We start from the raw sequence: 21,736 nt of genomic DNA on the forward strand, positions 1-21,736 counted from the left end.
ATTAAACCCCTGTTGTCTTGGATCCTAGCTCCTAGTTGCATAATAAACAAGTAAATAATTATGACACTTTTAGACACAGATAAGGGGCAAAACAAAAACGTAATGGAAGACAAGGTAGGGACTACTTTAGGTTGAGTGTCAAGGGAGATCTTGCTACAGAGTAATATTTGAGTTGAGAACTGATTGGCTAGTAGGGCCCAGCTCTTTGAGGATTTGGGGTGCAAGAGTTCCAGCAAAGGAAGGTGGTACATCCCCTGGGATGGGCTAAGTTGGATGTTGAATGATGAGAAGGCGAAGCTTGGTGGAGCACAGTGAACGAGGGGAGTGGTGGGCAGTGATGGGGAGGAGGCCAGGCCTGGCCGGGGAGGGCCTCATGGTCAGGGGTTGGGGATTTGGTAAGAGTCCTTAAAAGCTGGAGTTGGGGTCATTTATCATACTTCTCAGTTCGTGACATGTTATGTCTGGAGCCCCCCACCACTCCTGCTACAGCTCCACACTGTGTTCTGTGTTGTGTCCCAGGCGGTGCATTCACATGGGCTGTCCCAGAGTGCACCCGGGAAGGCGGCACCGCACACATGCTCCCTCCCCATGCCCTCCCACAGGACTGCACCTCAGGATTGCAACCCCATGGACTGCAGCCTTCCAGGCTCCATCGTCCATGGAATTCTCCAGGCAAGAATACTGGAGTGGGTTGCCCTTCCCTTCTCCAGGGAATCTTCCTAACCCAGGGATTGAACCCAGGTCTCCTACGTTGCAGACAGATTCTTTACTGTCTGAGCTACCAGGGAGGCCCCCCCTGCCCCCCCCCCCACCCTGCCCCTGAGGTGCCTACATCCTCACAACCTTGCAATTGCTGAGTTTCACATTTTTACCCAACTAGTGGATAGAAGTGCTAGCTCACTACTGCTTCTTTTCCTCCCTCCCTGATTGCTAATGCATTTGGGTGCTTTTTGATATCTTTGTTAGTCTTTTGCATTTTTAAAAAAAAGTTTCTCTGGAGGATTGATAGTTGGGGAGAGGAGCCAGGATGCAGGTGGGATGCTGGGTGGATGGCTACCCCAGAATCTGGGCAAGTCGTGTTGGAGGCTGCAGAAGGGGGTGGGGGTGGATTGGGGTGTATTTTGAAGGCAGAGCTGATAGCAGGTTGGTGGTGAGGGTTTCAAAGAGGAATCAGAGATGAGACAGGTTTTCAGATGAACTGTGGGGTGAGTGAAAGGGCCATCTACTGAAGGGAGGAATATTGTCGGGGAAGTATTGAATAGGTTTGATTGGTTTGTTCTTCATCATGGGTGGGGGAAGGGACGTTAAGATCTAATACTTCTCCAGGTCTAAACCCCTCACTGACTTCTCTCTCACACTGGATGGCATTGAGTGCACTTCATCTTCTTTCTTGGAACCCTATGCTTCTGGTTTCCATGGCACCACACTCCCTGGTTCTTGTCCTTCCTCTGTGTCTTTCTCCCCCACCTCCCGCCACACCTGGATGCCCATGGCTTCAGGACTGTCTTCAGTCCTCACTCCCACCTTGCAGCTTTCTTTGAGTAGCACCATTACTTCCTGTGGCTCCAATCATAGCAAAACTCTGATGTTCCCCTGTGTCTCCCTCCAGGCGGCTCCTTCTCTGAGCATCTGTCCATTTCTCTGATGCCTCCCCAGGACCCATCACCGGGATGTCCCACTGTCACCCTAAATGAATTCACTGCCTTCTCCCGAAGGTGGCTTCTCTGGCTGTGTTCCCTCTCTTATTAAAAGTCACTATTATATACTGAGTCATCTAAGATTAAAAATGGGGAAGTTATACTTCATTTTCCCTCCACATTTTAATATCTTAGAATCCTAGGCATCTCACAGCTGTTGTTGGCCAGGCAGCAATTAAGACTTAAGTTTTACTATCTACACAACTGCAAACTTGATCCTCGTTGCTCATCATATAAACCTTTGAATTACTGTTTGTGTTGTAGGAACTACATTATGAGACTTTGTTTGCTGGTTAGCCTTTTATATTTATTTTAAGAAGTCACTGTGGAGAATTGCTGAGTTTAATCATTGTTTAAAATGTCTTTAGAAATATTACACTAGTTTTGGCATTGAAATGAAGAGTTATTGTGTATGAGAAAAGGCATGAAAATAGAGTGTTGGGGCATAAATTTGATATTAATACAAACATTTATCATTGAAGGAAAGACCCAGATTCCACAGTTTCTTACAAAGCAACCATCAAGTACTTTACCTGACCTAAGGAAGGAAGGCAGTCCCCATAAGAAGCGTTACTTCTCTTTCTGAGATAGCATGTAGAAGGATGGATGGCTTTCACACATGGGGCCGTGTCACTGAAGGCAGTGGAAATTGCCCGTGTCTTCTTTTTCTGTTTTTCTTTTGGAAATAAATTAATGGTGCATTTTTACAATTAATGAAGTTTTAGATTTAGTGACTAGGATAATTCTGGATGCTTCAGGCTCCACCTCCAATCAACTGCCAGACCCTTCAATTTCATATTCTTTAGCAGCTCTTGAATCTGATCATCCTTACTTAACCCCACCCTCCTGCCTATGTCAGGCCTTAGCATCTCTTGCCTGGATATTATAGTGGCCTCCTAACAGGTCTCCTGGACCCCAGCCTGGTCCCCGAAGATCCATCCTCCACACTGCTGCCTGAGACATTTAAAAAAAATTGTTTATGCATTTATTTTTGCCTGTGCTGGGGTCTTCGTTACTTGTGTGGGCTTTCTTTAGTTGCAACGAGTGAGGCTTCCTCTTCATTGTGATGTGCAGGTTCCTCACTGCAGTGGCTTCTCTTGTTGCGGAGCACAGGCTCTAGGCACACAAGCTTAGCAGTTGCAGCTCTCGGGCCCTCCAGCGCCAGCTCAGTAGTTGTAGTACACCGGCTTAGTTGCCCTCGGCCTGTGGGGTCTTCCTGGACCAGAGATTGAACCTCTGTCCCCTGCATTGGCATGGGGGTTCCTTTCCATGGCACCACCAAGGAAGTCCTGAGACATTTTGATTTTAGTGCAAATCTGATCATTCCTCAGCTTCCTATCACCTGCAGGCTAAAGCCCAGTTCCTTCACATCTCCCTAAACTGGGTCTTACCTTCCTTCTTCTCTATCCTATTCTCTTCCTGGGTCCAGTTTCTGTCTGCTCTTCTCCAACCACACACTTGCAGATCTATCAGACTGTCTTATGCGGCGTCCTCCCTTCTCCACTTCCTTCTTAATCTCATCCCATTTGTGAACTCCTGCTCATTTTTTATGGCTTCCCAGGTGGTGCAGGGGTAAAGAATCTGCCCGCCAATGCAGGAGATGCAGAAGATGTGGGTTCAACCCCTAGGTTGGGAAAACCCCCTGGAGTGGGAAATGGCAACCTACTCCAGTATTCTTGCTTGGAAAATTCCATGGACAGAGGAGCCTGGCAGGCTACAGTCCATGGGGTTGCAAAGAGTCAGACACGACTGAGTGAGCAACTGAGCACACACTCACTCATCGTTTGAGTCCCAACCCAAGGTTTCCCACTACCACCACTATTTATCAGGTAGAGTTGACCCCTCCCTCCTAGATTGCCCTACTGTACCCTTTCTCAGACTTCTAAATGTCTCATGCTAGAAAAAAAGCTAATACACTTTGGTATAGCCATCCAACAGAATATTATTTAGCCATTAAAAAGCTGGGTAAAAATTGTATATACATTCTGATATCAACTAAAAATATATATGCATAGACAAATGACTATAATAAAATAATATAAAAATTGACTAGTGATTTTCTCCTGGTAATGGGATTATGGTCAGTGTTTGTTCTGAGTTGGGATTACTGTCATGATTAGAAAAAGTATTAAAAATTCTCTTACTATAATTAGAAAAATTATGCAAAACTGTAAAGCAAATTTATATTTCATTCCTGTGGCTGTTGTTTCATCCTGCTCTCTCTCCAATGGCAGGTTTTATGGCCGGAAGATGGTGAATATCTTGATGTCAAACACAAAGTTCGATGCATTTCTGAAACAGTCCCTCCCGTCCCATGACTTACAGAAGGTCATGACAGCTATTAAACAGCAGGTGAGTTGGCAGCCGGCAAGGTGTGAGCTGGTCTGGGGTGGGGATCAGGGCTGAGCCTGGCAGCCTGCAACCCTCACTCGGGTCAGGGGAAGGGGTCATGCACTCTAGAGGCTTTCATTTCGTCCATGATGCCTGATGGGTAGAATTTCCTTCCTGGTGCTCAAACCTGGTTCTGCCTCTCACTGCCTGTGTCCCTGGTACCTGCCTAGGTTTTCTTGCCTTCATCTTCTAAGTGGGATCTTGACCCCTGGAAGGCTCCCCAGGGCCCTCCCAAGCTCTCCTGGGTGGAAGGGGCTATTCCTCTTGTTTCGGTCTAGACTGGAACATTTGGCAGTTCCCCAGAGGGTCACCCCTTTCAGCTCATGTTGTGTGTGTGTGTGTGTGTGTGTGTGTGTGTATTTCTCAAGGGACTAGAAGGTGGTAATGAAATTCCATCTGCCAAAGACCGCAAGGTGTCGAGAAGTCTGGTGGTGTATGAGAACGGACTGCCTGGCCAGGACGGGTACAGTAGCTCTTGTCTCCCTCGGGTTCCCTTTCCAAGACTGCTGACCATGACATTCTGCTTGGCCTGGGGCCTGCAGTGGCCCTGGGAGGGGAGGGGTATGCATTTGGACTGCAACTGAGCCCTACTTGGTCGGCAGGACTCATGGGTGAGTTTATGGGGAGGGTTCCCCCACCCACATCTCGGGGAGGGCAAATCGTGGGCTACGGAGCATCTGCTGGTAGGGATGGATTCCTGCAGTTTCAGCCGTGTAGCTGCTGTTTAAGGGGGATGGGGTCAGGCTGCATGTGAACTCAGGGTTTCTCCATCCACTTAGAGCACCTTTTGCCATCAGAGTGGCCATCCCGGGACTAATTTAGAGGCAGAGGTAGAGTCAAGGCAGGTGAGAAGGAATAGGCCCAGGGATGAGAGAGTGGGCATCAGGAGGAGTTAGAAACCCAGCAGGAATCTGACTGTCACTCCTGCGCCTGAAACTAAACTCCTTCTGCGGGAGAACATCTGGACTCCTTAGCTGGCTCCCCGGGGGAAGCCCCCTCCACCTCTTCTATATTACGTTCCTGCTCTCCGCCAGACCTCAGGTGCCTGGCCCCCCGAGTTCTCTCTTTCCTGTGCCTCTGCCTATGCAGTGTCATCGCACCTGGAACACGCCTATTTATTCTATAAGATGTGACCCCCTCCCCACCGTGACCTTCTGCCAGAAGGTCTCTCTGCCCCTCTGCCCCCATGTCCCCTAGGTGGACAGGTTGCCCCGGCCTTCAATCCTTCACTTCACTTTGGTCCATGAGCTCCTTGGGCAAAGACCGTGCCTCTCATCTCATTGCTCTCAGTGTCCAGCAGAGCTCTTGGCACACAGTTAGGCAAGGTATAGGGATGACTGTCAGAATGAATGATGTTGGGCTCTACTGGGTGGGACCCAGGTGTAGGGCAGAACTCAGAGACCCAGGCGAGCACTGGGGGTGGGGGATAGGAGTTCTGTGTGAAGAGGCTCTCCTTTTGGCTGGAACAGACCAGGGGAATGTGATGGGCCTGTGATGTTAAGACAAATGTTAAGACAACAGGGCTTCTTAACATTTCCCTCTTTCCAGAGGATGTGAGCAGAGCCTAGATGGCCAGGGGTCAGGGCGCAGGCCCCTGGCAGGAGCCTGGAGGAATCTAAGAGTTGGGGGAAGCCCAACTCTTAGATTAAAGTGTGTCTGTTGTCCTTCTATGGATTTCCACCCTCACTCCAGGGACACTAACCCCATCCCTAACTTACCTTCTGAAAAGAGGGGGAAAAAAAAACAAACAAGAAGAAAGAGCCCTGCCCGCTGATAAGGGGACAGAACCCTAGGCACCCAATTGGCACCCTCCTGAGGAAAAGGCACTTCCAGAGTTCCCAAGGCCTGTGGTCCCAAGCAGTGGGTGGAGGGGAGGCTCAAGTGGACTAAGCTGCAGGTGAACCTCTGGTTTCAGCCCCATCTGTCTTTGGGGGCTGTGAATGGGACAAGATGTATGTTCATTCCCTGGGGCTGCCCAGGTCAGACGCTTGATCCACGCAGGCTCAGCTCCAATGGCCCACGGCTGGTGGGGCTGCGCTCCTCCATACGGGGTGGCTTGGAGATGGTGGAACAGCTACGGGAGCTGACGCGGCTGCTGGAGGCCAAGGAGTACCAGTCTCGGATGGAAGGTGTGGGGCGGCTTGTTGAGCACTGCAGGGCCAAACCAGAGCTCATCATTGCCAACCTGGTCCAGGTGAGTGCCACCCCACACCTGTCCTGTCTCTCGCCCCAGTAGGTGCAACTTCAATCTGGAAAACTCGGGAGAGGGTGGGACATTGTGCCAGACCCTCCATGGTAAAGGGAGCCTGACAAACACTTGCTTTCCAGTTTCCATGGTAATGGCATAAGATTATCTGGAAGTGGCCAAGAGGACAGGGCATTGCTTCCTGTTGGGCACCTTGGGACCACTCAGAGACGTCTTGGGCATTTTTCATCCTCCCAGCAGATTTATAGGGAGGAGGGTGGAGATGGAGGTTGCCATGGCTAAGGGCTGCCCCCAATCCTGCTATGCACATGAGGTTTGGGGGTAGAACATGTGGTTGACCAGGCACCTGGGCCAGGATGGCTGGATGGGTGGGTTCAGAGAAAGCACAGGTCTCACAGTCTGGAAATGAGGGCAGATGCCTGCTTCTTCCAGAAGTGAGGCTGCTGACACTCAAGCCACATAGCAGAGTTGTTAAGACACAAGCTTGAAGTTTCTTACTAGCTGTGTGATCTGGGCAAATCATTTAACCTCTCTCAGCCTCAGTTTTTGTTTTGTTTTTTAATGGTAAACTGAGGATGAGAACCTGTGCTTCATGGGTCATTAAGATTACTCCATGAGTGAGTGCAGAGTACCTAACAAGATGCTCTATGCCCTTTGCTCCCAACAAGTACTTAGTATACAGTCCTTCCCCTCTTGTCGCCTCCCCCTTTGAGAGGTGAGCTCTTCATTACTGGAAATACTCTGACATAGGCTGGATGGTCCTCATCAGGGAGGAGGAGTCCCTGCAGAGGGCAGCTGGTTGGGCTGTAGGACTCCTGCCCAGCCTGGATTCCCATGGGCTCTTGGTTTCTGTTTCCTCAATAGGTCTTTGATGCTTTCACCCCAAGGCTTCAGGATTCCAACAAGAAGGTGAACCAGTGGGCGCTGGAATCCCTTGCCAAGATGATCCCCCTCCTGAGAGAAAGCTTACAGCCCATGCTGCTCTCCATCATTATCGCTGTAGCAGACAACCTCAACTCCAAGAACGCAGGAATTTATGCGGCTGCGGTGACGGCGCTGGATGCAATGGTTGAGAGTCTAGGTGAGCCTACTCTGAGCCCCTGCTGGGCTCTGGTAGGTGGCTGGCTCCCTCCTTGGCCCCTCTGTTAAACTTAGGATGGACATTCCCACTTTCCCTCGTTTGGAATCAGCAGAGCAGTGAAAGGCATTGATTGGCTGTCAGGCCAAACACTGAACTGGCCGAAAAGTTCATTTGGGATTTTCTGTAACGTCATATGGAAAACCCCAAATTACCTTTTTGGCCAACCCAGTATTTCCTGCACAGGGCATGGATAGGCAGCCCAGGGCCTCCCAGGTTCTTTATTGGCAGGCTTTTCCATGTCAAGTCCATCTGGTAGAAGTGGAGACAACCTAGTCTTGCCTCCTTGTGGTACACGATGAAAATAACTCACCCTAGGTCACACAGTGCCAAGCAAATGAGCCATTGGGGCACTGATGGAAAAACAGATGAGAATCACTGAGAAGGAGTTAGAAGGGCTGTTAACTTTTTTTTAGTTGTAGAAATAGTAATAGGGGATGTGGTTTTGGAACCAGGCAGGATGCTGGAGAGATAGGAGGGCAAGCCTGTTGGAAAGGACAAAGGTGACCACCTTGACTGTCTGATATAGGAGTCAGGTTGGGATCTGTTTGACTTTTTGAGTGTGGAATGAATGAGAACTTCCTTTGCAGTGATTTGGGGTGAGGAGTGGAGAGTGACAGTGGACTGGGAGATTGGGGCAGAATGAAAAGAATGAAAAGGTGGAAGCCAAGGGAGAGACATGAGGAAAGACAGCAGCTCCTCTGTCCCTTATGAGCTTTGCAGGATCACATCTTGGTTCTGGAATGTTAGGTGAAAATTTTGGTGCATCTATTTCTTTCTTTTTTCAGACATTATACTGTTTATATATATATATATATATTTTTTTTTTTTTTTTTTTTTTTGGAGTCAAGCAGATTAACCAGGCTTCCCAGGTGGTGCTAGTGGTAAACAACCTGCCTGCCAGTGCAGGAGACATGAGACACGGGTTTGATCCCTGGGATGGGAAGATTCCCCTGAAGGAGGGCATGGCAACCCACTCCAGTATTCTTGCCTGGGGAATCCATGGACAGAGGAGCCTGACAGGCTACAGAGTCAGACATGACTGAAATGACTTAGCATGCACGCATGCATAGCTGATTAACAATGTTGTGGTAGTTTCAGGTGAGCAGTGAAGGGATTCAGCCATACACATACATGTATCCATTCTCCCTCAAACCTCCCTCCCATCCACGCTGGCACAAAACATTGAGTAGAGTTCCCTGTGGTTATCCATTTTGTCGCTGGTTATCCATTTTGAATATAGCAGTGTGTATATGACCTTCTGTTATCCATTCCTTTGCTAGATGATTAGATGGTCATATTTGGCGTATCTAATACACAGACTGAAGTGCAAGTTCAAAACCTCGGGTATGTGAGAATGTAGTGTCCAGACCTGTAGTCTCTCACAAACTAGTCTTGCCTTGATGTGAGGAAGCGTGTGATCTGAGAACCACTGTTGGCTCTGTTGCCATATGTTCCGATGAGCACAGAGCCATGTCCTGCCTTGGAATGCACAGAGCATCCATCCCCACGGTGCAGCTGGAAACACTGCCTGGCTCACCCACCCCTCCTCCCCATCCCACACCCAGGCCTGAGCCCCGCTCCCTGGGGCTGGGACACCAACTGTGTCCTTGGCTGGAGCCTCTAGGAGAAGTTTCAGTTACAAATTAAAGGCCTGGTCAGGCCCTTCTCCGCCTCTCGAGATCATAAATATTGTCAATTTCCTCTCTTCATCTCAGAGGGAATTTATGATTTGCTGAGTTTGTTGCTGTAGAACAAACAAAATAAATCCAGCTCTAAATTACAGCTTGTTCTCTGCACTGCTCTGGGTAAGTGAGATTGCTGTTGCCAATAACCAAGGCTCTTGGTAAATCACCGTGGGCCCTAGATTTATTGGGAAAACCAGCACCAAGCAAAATAGGCTTTAGCTATTTGAAGAGGCTGAGCACCCTTGTCTGGGGAGAGGAGCTTTTAACTCTTCCCTGTCCAGAGATTTTAGTTTCCCCTTTTTTGCCATTGAGTTGGCCTCCATGAGCACACCAGAGCACCTGAACTTTGAGCTACAGAATCTGATGTCTCACTCAGTCACAAGGCTCCAGTCTCCCCTACTTGGGCCCTGCTGTACCTACCTGGGCTGGACACCCAGTAAAGGGAGCCTAGGGATGGCCTGCTTTCATGATCTGACCCACCATGAGGCAGGTTGCAGCATCCAGGAAGACGTCTGTGGTTCTCCTTTCCTCCTGAAACAAGGTCTCCTTGGGGATGGCTGACAGTGCTCCCTCTGTCCATCAGCCAGAGGATTTGGTGCAAGAAGAATGGAGCCAGGGGAGGGGGGCCCTATCCTCCTCTCTAATCTTTAGGTTGGTGCTAGGCTGGAATGGAATGGAGTTGGATTCAAAGGGATGGATGGAGCCCTCTGACCCCCTGGCACAAGGCTCCTGTGGCTCCCCAAGGGTCAAGCCCGGGGTCTCGGTTCCCGGTCATTTGAGCCATGCCCTCCCAGCCTAACCAGCAATGCTTGGTTTTGGAAGTGTTCTTAACTGTGAAGTAATGAGCTGACTTCTCAATCCATGAAGGTCAGAACTGGTAGGATTCAGTTGCCAAGCTTTCCCAAAGAATAGTCCTCTTCTGCCTGGAATGGTCTAGGCCTGCCCTGCAGAGGAAATAATGGATGCAAGAAACAAAACTTCCCAGTGTCCTGGGGGACTGGGTGGTGGATGTAGAGACTGCGGCAGGTGTGACAGGAGAGGAGGCGTACATCCTCTTTCCCGAATCACCCAGGCTGAGCCCGGCAGCTCTAGTTGACCCTTAGCCCCCAGAGACCCCTCCTGGTAGTGGCGTGGGGTCCTTTGAGCAGGAGCTTTCTCCCAAGCTGGCTTCTTCATGCCCCATGAGGGACTCTGGGCTCAGGCTGGAGAGTAGCTGTGAAACGCTATGAGATAATTGTATGGAAAGTTACAGCATGTTACTGCTTGTTTCCTACTCAGTGGGGCTCAAGGCGGTCAAAAACACAGCTGGGGCAGGCTCCCTTCTGGCATCAAGTCCAGTTGGCACAGCCAAACTGGGAGATTGGTCTTTTTAGGCGACCTCTTGTTTCAAGAATCGGATGATATAGTCTGGGCATCAGACGCCACATCTCTTCCATCTCACTTTTCCCTGGGGTGAGTGGGCCAGTGGTGTGCTGGCTGACAGAGCAGGTGGGATTTCTGCCCATGTTCGTTTTGGGGGACAGTGAAAAAGGAGATATGTCAGGAGCCTTGTTCCCTGTCCTCTGCCCTTGGTCACTGCCTGCCTGAGGGCGTCTCCGGGGCTGAGCCTTGAGTGTCATCTCTTCTACTCAGCACCAAGACCTTCTGATTTCAAGAGAGTTATTTCAGGGAGCAAGGTGGTTCCTGAGCAAAGACTGGCTGGCTCTGTCTTTAGGCTCTGTTACTGAGATAGTTACAGAAGTGAGTGAGTGAGTGAAGTTGCTCAGTCGTGTGTACAACTCTTTGAGACCCGATGGACTGTAGCCTACCAGGCTCCTCTGTCCATGGGATTTTCCAGGCAAGAATATTGGAGTGGGTTGCCATTTCCTTCTCCAGGGGATCTTCCCTACCCAGGGATTGAACCAGGGTCTCCTGCATTGTAGGCAGACGCTTTGGTGTTTGAGTCACCAGGGAAGCTAGTTACAGAAGAAACTTCATTAATTAAAACATTAGGCTGCTGACAGTTCACCTGGCTCCTGGTCAGACTGAGCGCCAAAGAAACTATTTAGTGCAGCCCCTGGCCATTGCTACAGGGAGCAGATAAGCTCAGCAATGGGCTGCATCAGATCTACTTTTGCTCTTTTGCTCTGATTTTAAATTCATTACTTTATACAAATCATATGACCAACACTGTATTGTTAATGAAACATAAAATTCATCCAGGTTGTCCCTCTGATATACCCACTGCTTAAAAATGTCTCTCTTATCTTCAGTTTTTTTGTCTGCATGTATACGAATATCATAATATTAATAATAATGTAAATATAATTTTGACTTTGCTCCTTTCACTTAACACCACTCAATTTCCCATGCTGTTAAGTAGTCTTTCCAGTTAGCTTTATTAAAAATATAAAGTTTACTTTCTACCTCTGTAAAAGTCATACTTATTAATTATTGAGCAAAAGAAAAATGGAAGCATTTGGAAGGAAAAAACTTACAGTCTGGACTCCTTAAAGAAGCCATTGCTGACAGTTAGCATTTTTCATGTTAGGTATTTTTTTCTGTGTACATTTGTGTACAGTGTCATGATAATATTACACATTGAAATTTGCATCCTGTTTTTAAAAAAGCAGAGCATGAGTATTTACATATAATTATGCACCTGAGTCACTCTCAACAACTCCATCATGTGCTATGTCATAGCTTATATTTTTCTGTTTTAGTGGATCATTCCCAGTTTTCCTGCAATGAACAGATGTAGATTTAGTGGCCACAGAGAATTCAGCTGTGTGACATAACTTACTGGTGGTGGTGGTGATTTAGTCACTAAATTGTGTCTGACTCTTTGCAAGTCCATGGACTATAGCCCCCCAAGCTCCTCTGTCCATGGAATTTTCCAGGCAGGAATGCTGGAGTGGGTTGCCATTTCCTTTTCCAGGGGATCTTCTCAACCCAGGGATTGAACCCACATCTCCTGTTTGGCAGGCAGATTCTTTACCACTGAGCCACCTGGGGAGTCATAACTTACTGAGTCTTGTGCTTATTGTTGGGAGCCCAGTTTGACTCCAGTGTCTTTGCTGCCACTGTCTGTGATACCATGTTTTTTTTTTAATGCTTTCTTAAAAGCTCTTCTCTGGCTTCCCAGTAGCCTGGGGATGACATGGCCTGGTAGCCTTGGAATCATCTTGAATGGGACAGGTGTGAGGCCTGCTAGACCTCAGCCCATTGTAAAGCGGGGAGACTAGGCTCAGGGAGGCCAAGATGACTGACTTGCCAGCCCATGGCTACTTTCTCTATACTGAAGGCTTTGCTTGCCCCTTTGTGTGGGCAGCATCAAGGCCAGTGTGGCTTCTTGTGGTACGTAAAAGGAGCCTATGAAAACCCTGGGTTAGGCTAATTGAGCATGGATTTTTAAGTTTTTGAAAGTTAGATTCCAGCCTCTTAATTGAAGAGGATTCAATTAAGGCTGCTGAGGTTCATGAAAGTTGCTGGGCTTTCAGAGTATTTTAGGGTAATCATAGTAATCGTAGCAACAATAACATATTTGCATATCCTAAGCAGCTCTGTGTGGAAAGCAATAATATCATCCCCATTTTATAGATGGTAAACTGAGGTTTAGAGAGGGTGACTTGTCCAATGTCTCACAGTGAAACATGGAAGGGCCAGGGTTCAGATCCAGGTGATCTGGACCCAGTCTACCCCCTCAGCCACTGTCCTTTACTGACTCCCAGTGAACCTGGGAGTGACAGAAAAGGTGAGCTGTCACTATGGAAGTAGTCAGAGGCAGAAAGGCAGCTACTTGGGGTGGTATCTGGGGTGCATAGACCAGTTTAGGCCAACCTAGTGTGTCTGCTTTAGCATTGCCTTGCTGTCCATAAGAATTTATTGGGCATATGTTGTATGTCAGGCACCATCAGAGCATGAGCTGGCACAGATGTCCACTGGCTGTGCATTTTCAAGTATTCCTCAAGATCTCCACTTCTCTTAGGCTCTGGGAAGTCATGTCAGTGGCCAGGAGTAGGGAGGTCGAGCAGCACCCAGAGAACATTCTGGACTAAGTGTTGATGGGGGAGAGCAAGAGGGAGAAGTCCTTGTTCCCAGAGGTGAGCTCATGGCTATCATTAGCCATGGGTGGGGGGACAACCAGAAGCACCTGGAAACAATAATGCACGTGATGTTGATATAAAAATCTATTCTTACACATTTATAGCTTTACCAGGACATCTTGAGACCACTTCTTGCTAACTGAAATGTTCTAGAACCTGGTATCTCTTTTGTCTCCCCGAACAAATTATTTTAGACTCTGGAACTTTTGCAAGTTGCAGAGATGCACAGGATGTACATGTATATGTTTTCTCCTCTGTGTTTCTTACAGGTCTCAGCAGGGAAGCAAGGGAAACATAAGTTAGCTCTTAGCTAGAATGGCTGCCTGAAGGGAAAAACAAAGCTTTGATTGCCCACCTCTGGGGCTGCTGAGGCTCCGTGCTGAGGCATGGAAGGAGCTCAGAGAAGGTGGTGCATGCCTGGACAAACTTCCTTAGGCAGGTTGCTAATCTCTGTCTCCTGCAGAGAAATCTGGCCTTGAGATGGTCAGCTCCTGAAACAGGGCACCCTTGCTGGGCGCACCTCATCTCCCAGAGCCACGTCCCTGAAGAATGCATTTTGGCCCTTACTTGCCTCCCATGGAATTCTGCTGTGCCTGCAGTGATTGCAGATATTGGGAGCTGTGTGTGCTGGGCACCTCCTCAGATCTTGGCGGGGGGTGGCAATCCAGGAGTAAGAGGAGTCCGTTCTTACCTTATGTATTGTCTGAGTTAGCACCCCTTTCTCAGGTAAAGGGCCACTTGCTTCATCTTGCAGATCTTTGGTGAAGGATACAGGACTTCAAGTGTAGTAGTCTGGGAAACCAGGAGGTGTCAGCTAGAATGGGGAAGAGGGAGCAGCTTCTGAAATCAGTAGCTGTGGGATCTGGCTGGATTTGACTTTAGAAGTACAATCAAAGAAGGTCAGCGAGTCTCTTTATCCCCAGAACATCCCTCAGCCCATTTGCTGGAGCTTTATCATTAGTGGTCCATCTCTAATAAACACTCCTTTAAAAGTGAGAAGCGCTCCGGCCCCAGGCTTCATCCATGGGTATGACTGGAGTGCTGAGTATAGGGGCGCAGGAAGGTTATAAATAAACTACCAAAAGATCATTTGTGCCTGCCCCCCACCATCCCCAACCTGCACATTCCCTCCTCTGATCCTACCAGAACCAGCCAGGGCTTCTGCTCCAGAGAGGGTGACCAACCATCATGGTTTCCCAGGGATGCGGGGCTTTCAGTGCTAAAATGGGGAAGGTTCTGGGCAGATGGAGACATGTTGGTCACTGTAGCTCCAGAACCCCCAGGCTCTTGCTTACATGAACATGGAGCCTCCCACTCTCTGTAAGAGTTCATGATCAAGTGTCCGTCTCTTTGACAAAGGAGTCTCTTGAAGGAAAAGAGGAGCAGAAGGAGGACCAGGTTTCATTTAGTTCTTAGTTTCATGCCTGTTATGTAGTGGATATCAGCAAATGTTCAGTGTGGAAATAACTGACTATCCAGCTATGGGTATGTTCTATTGGTTAGAGCCCAAGTTCGGGCTTTGAGGAGATACATGATTTCTGAATTCTGATCCTAGTTATGCTTATGGCCCAGTGCCTCAGTTTCCCCTAAAACTATATCTCTATATCCACATCTGTATCTATTCATCCATCTTTCTCTCTATATCATTCATCTATCTGTTATCTATTAATATCATCTATATCTATCATATGCTTTGTCTGTCATCTACCTATTATCTATATCTATCATCTATAATACATATCTGTCTACCTACCTCTGTTATTTAGTTATGTTGCTCTCTCTCATTTACCAATCGTGCACCAATCATCAGTCATCTGTATCTGTCTATCTATCTATCTATCTATCTACCTACCTATTTGGCTCTAAAGCTCACAGCAGTTTTGAAGAAACATAGACAATATGAACCAGATCTGCTGGGAGTAAATGGGGCCTATGTGGGCGCCAGTCTAGCTGTCATAGGCCACTCACTGTTCCTCAAACACTCTATGTACATTCACTATTTTTCCAGGCACCATTGTAACCTGGAAAAATTAATCCAGCTTCCCAAAGGGGCTCTTCCTTATGAAGGTGCAGCAGGTACCTTGCCCTGAACAACTGGTGCCTCTTCTCAGGCCATGGCATCATGACCGCTGACACTCTCCTTCTCTTCCAGACAACCTTGGCCTTCTACAAGTGTTTGCAGGACGAGTGCGCTTCCTGAGTGGCCGCGCTGTGCTTGATGTCACAGAACGTCTGTCCGGTGAGCACCCAGCCTTCCAGCCCATCTCTCTTCTTCTCTCCTGGCATGTAGTTGAACCACCCACTTATCTTAGACAAAAAAATCATCAAATAATCCTACAGACCATTTAAAAAATGTGATAAGCTGCTTGCTTAAAAAAATGTATTATTTACTGGGCTATGCTGGGTCTTAGCTGGGGCACAAAGGTTCTTCGATCTTCCTATGACAGTCAGGATTTTTTCTTTTTTTAGTTGCGGCATGCAGGATCTATAGCTGTGGCATGTGGGATCTAGTTCCCTGACCAGAGATTGAACCTGGGCCCCCTGCCTTGGGAGCATGGAGTATTAGTCCCTGGACCACCAGGGAAGTTCCAATAATCTGCTTTTAAAAAATAATTCCAGGGGTGCTCAGTGTGTGTTGCCTGCTTGAGGGCACCATTCCTGCTCCTCTGCCCACCCTCATCTCTTGCTCCTGGTCTTGCCTCTGCACCCTGGTTCAATCCTCCCAGGGCCCCTGGAGTGGCCCCTTACTTCCGGTCCAGATGCCAGGCCTCCTTCAAGCAGATGGCCTGGGTGAGGTCGGGCTGGGGGCTACGATGCAGCTTCAGGGTCAGGCTAGGGGGCCCTGAAGTGAGAATGGGGTCATGTAGCACCTTGGGTATCAGACAATGAACCCTTTTCTGTTACTCAAAATCAGCATTCTCTGATTGTACAGGTACTTTATGGGCCCCAGAGGTGAGTGGGTATCCATTTACTGTAAACATTACCCATCTGTTTCCAAGAGATGTCAAAAACAAGAGTTTCTACATAGTTCTTCTATTAACTCCATGTCAGTCAGGAACAAGGAAGAAAATTTCAATTGTGACAAGGCATGGACTAATAATAGCACAGCTTACCAGGGGAGTAAATCTTCTGCTAATTACTTCAGCTGCCTTTTAAGCTGGACTTTAATGGCATTTTCCTCATGATGCTGGGGCTGTTAGCTAGGGGGGCACCCAGCTCCCCTCAGGCAAGTGATTGTGGATTGAGAGTGGAAGTGAGCTTTCTGGGGCTGGGGTGTAGGACTCTAACTACTGGAGGAGAGAGTGCAGGGGAGAGGCATCAGTGGAGGAGGAGTGGGTGAGGTGTGACAGGTTAGGGGGAGGTGAGCCCTTCACCCTTTGGTGGGGTCAGGGAGCCCTGCCTGGACCCAGCTCCTGGGATAGTTTTTGTAGGAAATATGCTATGCACTGTCCTGACAGTTTTCACCTCTATGCTCTCAGGAGAGACTCAGTGGAGATTTAGGAAACCTTTGAGTTATTTGTTGTTGTTCAGTAGCTCAGTCGTGTCTGACTCTTTGTGACCCCATGAACTGCAGCACACCAGGCTTCCCTGTCCTTCGTCATTACCTGGAGTTTGCTCAAACTCATGTCCATTAGGTCAGTGATACCATCCAACCATCTTGTCCTCTGTCTTCCCCTTCTCCTCCTGCCTTCAATCTTTCCCAGCATAAGGGTCTTTTCCAGTGAGTCAGTTCTTCACATCAGGGGGCCAATGTATTGCAGCTTCAGCTTTAGCATTAGTCCTTCCAATGAATATTCAGGGTTGATTTCCTTTAGGCTTGACTGGTTTAACTATCTTGCTGTCCAAGAGACTCAAGAGCCTTCTCCAGCATGACACTCACATCCATGCATGATTACTGGAATAACTATAGCTTTGACTGTAGCTTTGACATCGGCAAAGTGATGTCTCTGCTGTTTAACATGCTGTCTGGTATAGGGGCTTAATCAGATGATTGGTTTTCCTTGCCTTCCCTCTGGCGGGTCCCCGATTCCTCCCCCTTGCTCCTCCCGGGTCCCTTCCCCCTTCCCCTCCCCTAGCTCCTCCTCTCCCTTGTTCTTCCCCACCACTTGCTCCTCCCATTTCCCCTAGCTCCTCCCCTGCCTTGCTCCTCCCCCACCACTTGCTCCTCCCATTTCCCCTTGCTCCTCCCCTCCCTTGTTCCGCCCCACCACTTGCTCCTCCCATTTCCCCTTGCTCCTCCCCTCCCTTGTTCCGCCCCACCACTTGCTCCTCCCATTTCCCCTTGCTCCTCCCATTTCCCCTAGCTCCTCCCCTGCCTTGCTCCTCCCCCACCACTTGCTCCTCCCATTTCCCCTAGCTCCTCCCCTCCCTTGCTCCTCCCCCACCACTTGCTCCTCCCATTTCCCCTAGCTCCTCCCCTGCCTTGCTCCTCCCCCACAACTTGCTCCTCCCATTTCCCCTAGCTCCTCCCCTCCCTTGCTCCTCCCCCCCACCTGCTCCTCCCATTTCCCCTAGCTCCTCCCCTCCCTTGCTCCTCTCCCACCACTTGCTCCTCCCATTTCCCCTTGCTCCTCCCCTCCCTTGTTCCTCCCCACCACTTGCTCCTCCCATTTCCCCTAGCTCCTCCCCTCCCTTGTTCCTCCCCACCACTTGCTCCTCCCATTTCCCCTTGCTCCTCCCATCTCCCCTTGCTCCTCCTACCCTCCCACCGCCCTTGGGGCTGACCAGGTGGCTTCACGTTAACTGTGCCCTCCCTTCTCAGCCTGTTTCCAGCACAGGGAACATAACTCTCACTTCTTGGTTCCCATGTTATGACGTCAACATGGGAACATGTTATGACGTCAACATGGAGTTGGCTCCCTGGGTGCAGTCCTGCCTTCCCAGGAATGAGGACCTCCTTGACTTTGGAGGGCTGTGTGTTACTGGGAGTGCCCCAAGACGCCCCCAGTGTGGGGTGCAGGAACCCTGAGGGTATGGCCGGAAAGTCAGGGTACACAGTCCACAGGAGAAGGCACAAGGAAAGCCTCAGGCTGGGCTGAGGGGGTGCCAGGCCATTCTCTCTGTTCCCCACTGTCCCAGGCTGGCTCTGAAATCAGAGGGGCACAAGCTGCAAAGTATCCTGGGGGATTGGATGAAGTTGAGTGGATGAAGGAAGGACAAATTGGGGGTTTCTCTAAAAAATAAAACTCCAGACCAGCCTCTGAAACGTGGTACTCCTAGAGATCTGGGGCAGCGAGGAGTGGGAAGAGGTTGGGCTTTGGAGTCAAGGCGGGCTTGACTTCTGCCCTCTGCCCTTGTTACCTATGGGGCCTTGGGCCAGCTTCTTCACCCCCGAGTGTTGGTTTCCTCCTCTGTGAAAGACAACTGTCCTGTCTCTCAGGTGAGAGAGAAACGGAATCACGATAGAAACCTCTGAGCCCTGCTCAGGCTCAGGCAGTGCTAGTTTCCCAAGTGTGTCTCAGCTCAGGAAACCTTCTGGTTTCTTTGCCCATAAATAAATCAAGTGCTTTTCTCAGCAGTGTTTGCCTTCACCAGCACTTATCCTTTGGCAGAATGACCCGCAGAGTGTGCTGATTGTCAAGCAATCATTGTTAGCATGAATGCACTTTGGTTGATGCGACCAAAACTGAGGGCTGTAGCAACCTGTCTGAAGCGGCGTGGGGTACCCCTTGACATGGCCTTGACACTAGGGGCAGCCCTGGCATTTCCTGTGTGATGGAGGGCTTGCTGGCAGGTTTTAGCCTGTCTCTGAGTTTTCCAGGGTTTAGAGAAGGCGGGGCAGGGAGGGGACATGGGGTAATCAGATTTGGAGGGTTCATCACTGGAATGAATGACTCTGAATGAGGATCCATGCAGAGCTTGATGGTTTACAAAGTATATTTGTGTCTCCCGTGTTACTACTGGGCTTGTCATGAGGTTTGGCATTGAGACACCAGGGAGGCCATGATGGTCTTATCTCCTGCTGGCAGTTTTATTTTCCAGAATGCTTCATTTGCAAGAATCCTGATCTTTCTCCCTAGAACAAGTTTTCTCTGTGTGAGTTCTCCTAGGTGGTAATGCAGATTAAAGCACTTCTAGGGCTAACTACTCTGTCACGTGGGGCACTTCACCTGCATCTATTATCTAACAATCTCAAGACTTTGGTTCAGAATTCTTTTCCTCACTTTACAGGTTAGGGGATAGGCTCAGACAGGTTGGGTGGCTTTCTCAAGCTCACACAGCTAGTAATAACAGAGGGAGGATTGCAGTCCAGATGTGCCCGCCTCTTCCTTTTGCCCTGGGCTGCAGGGACCAATTACTCTGTCACAGGCTCTGAGCACTTTTGCCTTTGCATACCCCTTCCTCCATAAAGAAACAAACCAAAAGTTTAAAATTATATTTTATGATTGGTTGATATGAACTCAAATATAAAGCAGGTTAGACATCTTCATAATTTTTTTCCTTCTGATTTTGAAAGAGTTTAAAATATTTCCATGGGTCCTGAAGCAAGTTGTGAGCCCTAGGTCATGCGTCTAATGACCCAGGCAGTCAAACCCCTGCGTTGCCTGCCTTTTGGAGGACAGAGTTGGTGTCCCCTTCCAAGGGAAGGCAGTGAGAGAGGGAGAGAGTGCCTGACTCAAGTAACTGTCCGTCTTTTCTGTGTGACAGAGCTGGTGGCCTCGGTTTACCCCCGGAAGCCTCAGGCCGTGGAGCGCCACGTCCTTCCCGTCCTCTGGCACTTTCTGAGCAGCATGACGGGGAACGGAGTCCTGCCCGGGCACAGCGGGAACGTCCGCACGGCCGTCTGCCGGCTCTGCAGGAGCCTCCAGGAGCAGATGGGCTCCCGGCTGCAGGACTTGGCTGCCGGCCAGCCAAAGCAAGTCCTCAAAACGCTCCAGGAGCTCTTAGACACAGAATCCCCGTGAGGCAGCTCAAGAGGTCACCGACAGGGGGAAGGCATCTGACAGCAAGACAACTGGCAGCTCACGCCCCTTTCTTCTGGATTAAAGGTGGATCTGGAATGGGCAACCGTTATTTTTATCTTATTTTATTTTATATGATGGAATGATCTCCTGGTCTATTTTCCCTTAGAGTTCCAGATGTATATGGTATATTTTGAAGTAGAAATAAAAGAATTGTTTATTTTTCTAAAGTTTTATTATCTTGTATTTTTTTTCTTACCTCAGAGAGTTTTTCAATAGCTAGGTTTGCGGCAAAGAAAACAGAGCGCAATATGGTAACAACCTAAGTGCCCGATTTTGGATAAAAGGATACAGATGATGCAACACACGTGCTGCCCACACGTGTACATATACGTGTGCACCTGCACACACACACACACACACACACACACACTGTAATACTAACCATAAAAAAGATGAGATCCTGCTCAAGTGGAGAAAGACAAATACCTTAAGATGTCACTCATCTGTGGAATATGAAAGAACAAAAGCAAAAAAAAAAAAACCAAGCAAATCAGAAGACAAATACCCTAAGATGTCACTCATCTGTGGAATATGAAAGAACAAAAGCAAAAAAAAAAAAAGCAAAACAGAAGCAAATAGATACAGAAAACAGAGTAGTAGTTACCCTAGAAGAAGAGTCGTAGCAGGGATGGGCAAAAAGGGGAAAGAGGATTAATTGTATGGTGATGAAAACCTTTGGTGGTAAATTCACTGTAATGTATAAAGAAGTCAAAATATAGTATTGTACAGGGAAAGATTGAAGGCAGGAGGAGAAGGGGACAACAGAAGATGAGATGGTTGGATGGCATCACCGACTCAATGGACGTGATTTTGAGCAAGCTCCGGGAATTGGTGATGGACAGGGAAGCCTGGTGAGCTGCAGTCCATGGGGTTGCAAAGAGTTGGACATGACTGAGTGACTGAACTGACTGACACACAAAGAATTCTAGAAAGAAAACAAAACATGACAACAGCGAAACCAGTTGCTGATGATACTGAGACCAAGAACTAGGGAGAAAAAGTGTAGCACAGACCTCCCATGTGGCAGACCGTGTTGCAGCATAGCTCCTGTCTGTGAATAGCTGGAGAAGCCCTGCTGCACCCAGAGACCCTGAGTTGGTCACTCAAATCCAGCCCATCTGTCATAAACCTGATGTGGGGTGAACACAAGCATTTCTGGGAGCATCCTGCTTCTGCTTTACAATATCTTCAGTGCAGCATCTGCTGGTCCTGTGGGAACCTTCCAGTGGATCTAAAAGGCAAGGAGAGTTCGATACTGACATTGGCATTACGAAAAGCCTTCTTTGGAAGGTGACTTTCTGGCTAGTTTCTGAAGAGGACTAGATTATCTTTCACTCTTGAAACTTTTTTAAAACTTTATTCACTTATTTATTTTTTGACTGTGCTTGGTCTTTGTTGGTTCACAGGGTTTTCTCCAGTTTTGGCGAGCAGGGGCTACTCTCTAGTTGTGGTGCATGGGCTTCTCATTGCAGCGGCTTCTCTTGTTGTGGAGTATGGGCCCTAGGGCATGCAGACTTCAGTAGTTGTGGCACGTGGGTGCAGTTGTGGCTCTTGGGCTCTAGAGCA

At 48.7% G+C, this 21,736-nt stretch overlaps 1 protein-coding gene across 2 annotated transcripts in view; it reads left to right on the forward strand.

The window, feature by feature from the left end:
* Positions 1 to 20,276, forward strand: part of TOGARAM2 (TOG array regulator of axonemal microtubules 2) — a 56,224-nt gene extending 35,948 nt beyond the window's left edge. The window contains exons 15-20 of one of the 2 annotated variants that reach the window (XM_065927232.1): positions 3,932 to 4,049; positions 4,457 to 4,551; positions 6,090 to 6,282; positions 7,159 to 7,375; positions 15,358 to 15,444; positions 19,854 to 20,276. In XM_065927232.1, coding sequence (XP_065783304.1) covers positions 3,932 to 4,049; positions 4,457 to 4,551; positions 6,090 to 6,282; positions 7,159 to 7,375; positions 15,358 to 15,444; positions 19,854 to 20,110 — 967 coding nt within the window. In that variant the 3' untranslated portion in view covers positions 20,111 to 20,276. The remainder of the gene's footprint in view (positions 1 to 3,931; positions 4,050 to 4,456; positions 4,552 to 6,089; positions 6,283 to 7,158; positions 7,376 to 15,357; positions 15,445 to 19,853) is intronic. The other variant, XM_065927233.1, reaches the window with a different exon arrangement.
* The last annotated feature ends 1,460 nt before the right edge of the window (positions 20,277 to 21,736 follow it).

This window comes from Muntiacus reevesi, chromosome 3 (genome assembly GCF_963930625.1).
Source record: "Muntiacus reevesi chromosome 3, mMunRee1.1, whole genome shotgun sequence".
Taxonomy (NCBI): Eukaryota; Metazoa; Chordata; class Mammalia; order Artiodactyla; family Cervidae; genus Muntiacus; species Muntiacus reevesi.